Source organism: Ciconia boyciana, chromosome 16 (assembly GCF_034638445.1).
Source record: "Ciconia boyciana chromosome 16, ASM3463844v1, whole genome shotgun sequence".
Classification (NCBI taxonomy): Eukaryota; Metazoa; Chordata; class Aves; order Ciconiiformes; family Ciconiidae; genus Ciconia; species Ciconia boyciana.
In genome coordinates this window covers 6,796,050-6,802,049 of record NC_132949.1, presented here as the reverse complement: position 1 = coordinate 6,802,049, position 6,000 = coordinate 6,796,050, and the positions used below count along the sequence as shown (strand labels likewise).

At 37.0% G+C, this 6,000-nt stretch overlaps 1 protein-coding gene across 1 annotated transcript in view; it reads right to left on the bottom strand.

The window, feature by feature from the left end:
* Positions 1 to 1,637: 1,637 nt before the first annotated feature.
* Positions 1,638 to 6,000, bottom strand: part of CA10 (carbonic anhydrase 10) — a 209,802-nt gene continuing 205,439 nt past the window's right edge. The window contains exons 8-10 of the mRNA XM_072881275.1: positions 5,222 to 5,376; positions 2,700 to 2,874; positions 1,638 to 1,832 (exon numbers count right to left, since the gene is read on the bottom strand). Coding sequence (XP_072737376.1) covers positions 1,810 to 1,832; positions 2,700 to 2,874; positions 5,222 to 5,376 — 353 coding nt within the window. The 3' untranslated portion in view covers positions 1,638 to 1,809. The remainder of the gene's footprint in view (positions 1,833 to 2,699; positions 2,875 to 5,221; positions 5,377 to 6,000) is intronic.

The following is a 6,000-nucleotide window of genomic DNA, read 5'->3' as shown; positions in this document are numbered from 1 at the left end:
CACGGCCCATTTAGGCCAGCCTCCCCTCTTTCACTAGTGATTTCTCTGCACCTTTCACTGAGCAACTGAATTGTTGACAACTTTAGGCTCCTTACAGGTTTCCATCTACACCCATGTACCTACTTTGAGAGTCCCCTGAATGCCAGGCTGTGCATGTTTTCACTTTCCTGATAACTTTCCCTTTCATGTCACAGATGAAACCACACAAGTCGCAATCTTTCCAAACTGCTGTCTGCAACATAGACTCAAGAGTTTCCTGTCTGATGCTACCTGCACTGTTCTCTGCAGCCAAAGATGAAATAATGTGTTTGTCATGTTAAAGCTAGTTGGCCTGCAACATCTATAACTTCTTTACAGTGGTTCAGTTCCTTCACACTTCTTATAGTGCCTATTTTTCCATTTGGTATAAACAATTCATTGGTCAGGCATGGTACTTTCTAGGTGCATCTTATTTTCTGTGAACTTCAACATGTTGTGGGTTATAAAGTGAGCATTAGGAATGGAATAGCATAAGGTCTGCCCTCTCTCCAGATAAAAAAAAAAAGAAGGAAAAAAAAATCCCTTAATGTGCAAGAAGGTCAAACATGCGCTATGTGAACTTGTTAAACACATTTATTGAATTCTTGACAGTAACCAAACACAGTGAATGACCATTATAAACAAGAAAAAAGGCATTCGCTTTTACTTGGTCAGCTCCTGCTTTATCTGTAAAGAAAAGATATCCCTTTCCACCACCAATTTACAGGATTGAATGTTTGTCCCAATAATGGATTCAGCAGGGAAAATGGCAATTTTAAACTGAGATATGTTTCAACTGCTTTCTGCTTCTGAGTCCAGCTCCTATTAATGATGGACCATAAAGTGGAGTTAAAGTTATACTAGCTTTAAGTGCATTCCCAATTGCCATTAACTCACTTAAATTGGCTGCAAACAAATACATGAAGTAAAAAAAATGGAAAAGAAAAAAGAAAAAAGAAAAAAACCCCACAAATAATGCAGCCACAAGTAGTAGAGGCATATTATTTCAGAAAGGAAAAAATAAATCAAAGCAAGTTTACTAAATTAATTTGTTAAACACATTTATTGAGTTGTTAATAGTAACCAACACAACATTATGACCTGTTGTAAAACAAGAAACAGAAAATGGATCAATTCTGATTTTGGCAAATCCTACTACAGATATGTGACAAAGAGGGAAATACTTCAATTTCCTTTATATTCTGCAGTGATATATTTACAATACTTATCTCTCAAAGTCTGTCCCTTTTTTAATTAAATGAACAGAAAGATCATAACCTAGAAATAAGTCTCCTCTACAGTCGTCTTGTTCTGTCTTGTCAGTATCCATTAATGATAGTGAAATAATGAGAGCTTTCCAAGGATTACTTGGCACACAGAACACAACTCCACTTTGATGCTGTACCGAGCCACCTTTTTTCTTTCTTTTTTTTTTTTTTTGTTGTTGTTTGTTTGTTTGTTTTTAATTTGAGGGAGGGGGGAAAAGAGGAAGAATTTCATATGTACAAAGGCTGAAAAGTCTTTCTTTGTGAAGCTAAATTAGTTCAGGAAAACTGTATCAAAATTGTAATCACATTTACTGTAATGCTGTCTTTTTACTTTTTTTAAATTACCACCAATCATATGAATGAATTTTTAGTTGAGTTTCCAACATGGCAGCTCTTTTCCTACAGCACGTTTGCACATGCTGTCGCGAACCCAAAGAGAGTGAGGTTGGGTGCATTCTAAATTATGTCAATTCACAGTAGTAGTATTCCACTGAGGTTATGGGTTCTGCCTGCTCTGTCTTTCTTACTTGAGGAGCCATTCATTTACTGAAAGGAAAGAGAAACAAAACAAAAACAATTATGCTTTAATAAACTCCAAATATGAAACTGGCTGGATTTAACACTGTATTAGGCACTTAAACAAAATGTCTTGAAAAAGTCAGGAGGTTCAGTTTCCTCCTCTTTCTGGGAAAGAATTAAGTCTGAATGACTGTTTCTTTGAAGTATTGCAACTCGGTCATCAGCCTTGCTGCTGAAAATGTGCTTTCTTTTCCACCCTTCAGTAGTACTCCTTCATAATCATAATATTATTGGTAAGAAGGTACTTTTACACCATTATTGCAGGTAATATAACTGTGTGTGCATAGGCTAAAAGATGCGTCAGAGACATTACAGCTCAGTTGTGAGCCCCCAGCTGTGGCAGTGTAGGACTCTACCAGCAGGAGACCAGCTTGGTTCATTTGTTTAATATCCATTGTGTAATACAAAACTTTCCAATTTGGGTGTTTGTTATGGTGGTGCACCTCCAAAGTGAAATTTATTCTTTTGTTTGAGATCAGCTGTCATCAAGACTAGCTCATCCCCCTTTTTCTTTCCAAGGTGGGTAGAACAGAGCAAAATGCACTTTGTAAGGTGAGAAGACTTTAAAATGAGGCTAGAAAACTGAAGGCCTGTCCTATCTGCTTTTAAAAAAATATTAGATGTCCCAGACCGTTTTTAGTCATGCTTTTCCTGCATGTTTCTGGGCAAGTTTCCTCATCCATTTCAAATATGTAATGTTTGACTCATACCATTAGTCCCCCACATCTGGAGTTTCATCTGTTTTTATTTGTATGCTTTATTATGCACTTGGGTTTCTCAAAGAAAAGAGCTCAGTGTAAGCATAGAAAGGATTATTCTGGAGGTAGAACGTACCTCTATACTGTAGTTTCTGTGCTCTATTGTTTGGACAATCTTTTCCCTGTAAACTAAAGTTGATATTAGTTCGGATACATCGATTGTTGAGAGGCTGGACTGGTCTGAAATTGTCGCTCATGCTCAGAAATATCTGTGATGGCTGATTCTGGCTTAGCAGTCGTAAAGAATGCATCTATACAAAATACAAAACAAGGATTTTTAGTACTGGTCTTTCCTGTAAGTAAACAACATACAACACTATTAAATAGACTACTTAATAAACGTGAACGTTAAACAGAATTTCAGTGATTTGTAGTCAGAGGTGGGTTAAAAGAGTTAACTTGAGGTAAAACTGTTCCTTCTGTGGTCCTCTGTTTCTGAGCCCCATTTTAAACGAAAGTAACTAGTTTTGTGTGGAGTAAACGAAAATGGTATGAGGTGTCCTTAGCTGATCAGGAAACAAATGGAATCCAGAGTACTGGATGGCAGCAGCTGGTGCAGAGAAAATGAACCTGATGAATGACAAGAGCTAATTTCCTAGGTTTTGTAGCTATTAGTGTAGCTTCCAGTTGAGAAGACACCGTTTTGGATGACGGTATGCAAGAACCAGGTATGGCCAGTCAGGATGGAAAGGATAACTGACAGACTCATGCTGCTGAAGTCAAGAAATTAATGATGTTAAAAAGTGAAACCCTCTCTCCATTGACAGGTCTGTCTTGATACTGTCTGTACTGTGTCTGTAGTGTTCTTCTGGTAGACTCTGGCCTTCTTTTGAGATGGTTTTACGGATCAGCAGAGAGGGAATTACTGAATCATCCAGGATTTTCAGTGCGCCCAGCAGTGGTTGGATGCAAAATACAAGCAGACACAATGGTTCTTATGATGTTCTTATGCAACTGTGCTACAAGCATGTTAATTGGTTAAAGTCAACCAAAACCTTTCAAACTTTGTATAGGAAACTGCAGAGAGAGGGGAAAAAAAAAAGCTACATTTTGTATATCAGAAACCCTCAAAATATTTTGGTTGAAAAAAATATAAAAAGAAAATATTTTCCATGCCAGGGTACAATTTAAGAGGTTTGGTTGTGGCATTTAATACTTAAATGGGGAAATCTAGTAGCTGGGTTTTACATACTGAAAATCTTTAACAGCTTCCAGGGAAAACTTGTGCATTACTTTTTCAGTCTGAGTACACAATGTAATTAGTAAGTATTCCATGAAATCAATTTGCAGTACTAATAGCGGAGGATGTAACTAACCAGTAAAGCGTGACAAGGAGCAAGTATCATGAGATTATAACCCATAGGTACTAGCGTAGACTCCAGGAATATTCTAAACCTTGTTTGTACGTTAATGTTGTAACTAAAAATGTTGCTTGTATGAAAATGCTCAGGTCTCCTGCTTGAAAAGTTCAGAATGTACAGTATGTCTGCCTGTGCTCAGCTGTGTCATTCTCTCACATTACCCATTTAGAAAAGAAACAAAGTGCTTTCTCTGCATCTAGACAAAATTGGACAGAAGGAATATCACAAAGATAAAACATCTCCTCAGGCTTTTTAAAGTCATCTTATTTACAATGTTAATATGATTTTTAAATCCCAAAATAATATTTAGGGTTGTTTTATCATTCCTCACTTCATTTCTGAAGCCAGATTGCTCTGCTGCATGCTTGGGACAGGCAGATAGTGGTTCAAATATTCCTTTGGGATTCTAGTACACAAGAGAATAGGTTTTAGTTCAGCTCATGGCTCCATAGGCAACGAACTGATGGAAGCTCTGGAGAAGACTGCAATTGGTGTTAAATTTGTTGTTTTCTGATGTTAGGCCTTGGATTGTGAGTCAAGCACAGAAATGTAGCGTTTATGGCTTTTCCACTGGTCTGCTTCCTCAACAGCATAATTTTGACTATGAAATTAATTGTGTTTTCTTTTGCATAATTTATCCTGCTTCTTTCTAATAGGGGCTTTAATTTTTCAGTCTGATTTTCCTGAAGATATTTGTAATGTCTGTCCTGTCATCTTATTCTATACCAGAAAGCACTAGCTGATAAGAAGGCCCCCTATATGGGATCTTTGTCACATTAATGTGCTATCGATGTGTATTTAAATGGCCATAACTGTCACTCACAATTTGTCTGTTTCTTTCTGACCTAAGAATGACCTCTGTTATACTTAATAACCTCAGTTATTTTTGTACAACACTGCTGTATTTGTCTTAGAATCCCCATATATCTATTCACAGAATCATAGAATAATTTAGTTTGGAAGAGACCGCTGGAAACCTTTTGGTTCAAACCCTCACTGAAAGTAGGGCCCACCTCAAAGTACATATATGTGTATAGATACTTAAGGAGCTCTAAATAGTTAATATTTTTATTTTGGCAAAAAACTCTTCAATGCTTTTGTAAACTGTATAAATTGCAGGCAGAGATCCCTACAGCAAAAGGTTGAATCTGATTTTGTATGTAAAGCTACAAATACATATGTTTAAAATATTCTTTTGTACCTATACTAGATCGAGTAATTTTTTAATTAATTTTACCTGCATCCTTGTTATGTAGACAGGTTTGTTCATTATTATCCAGCTTGCTGTTTCATAGCAGGGTGGAATTGTCATTGACCCATCATATGTAATGAAACTAGATGTCTCTGGATAAAGTTCCTCAATATTAAGCCCCTGTAGTAAGTATGCATCATCTGGAGAATAAAGAAGGAAAACAATTGAGATAAAACAATAGCTTCACAAAAAAATACCCCACCCTTTTAATGTACAATCCTTATTCCAGAACATCATCATCAGTTTTACCAAAATATGAATTGTAATGAACGTACATTTCTGAATGCTCCAGCAGTTTGGACAAGAACAAGTAACATGAATTCACTAATCCTGCTTGGGTTGAGTTCTACTCTTAGATGCCCATGCACACCTTCTGTGAGTCTAGCACAAGCATCCACAGTGAAACTCTGAATCACGTTTAAGAACTGAACTTAAAAGCTTCTTGAAGTTGCAGGTATTGATTAGACGTAGCCGTCTTTGGATAATGTTGACTTACCATATTTTGGAGTGATTAACAATTTTTACTCAACAAAGCCTTGGGAAGGCCAGGAGTGTTAAAACTTAATTGCCCTTCTACCACAGGAGGAAGTTAAGGTTAATGCATGATAATGAAGCTGTTCAATGAAGCCTGCTGGCCTTCCATGTGCACAGTGGGGGTGGATGCAGTGCAAGCTCACTCAGAATGCTAAAATTGGGGTGAAAAAGTACGCCAGAAAGCAGCTTACTAGGGTCCCTGCTTTAATCATAAGTCTCCCTGGGAATTA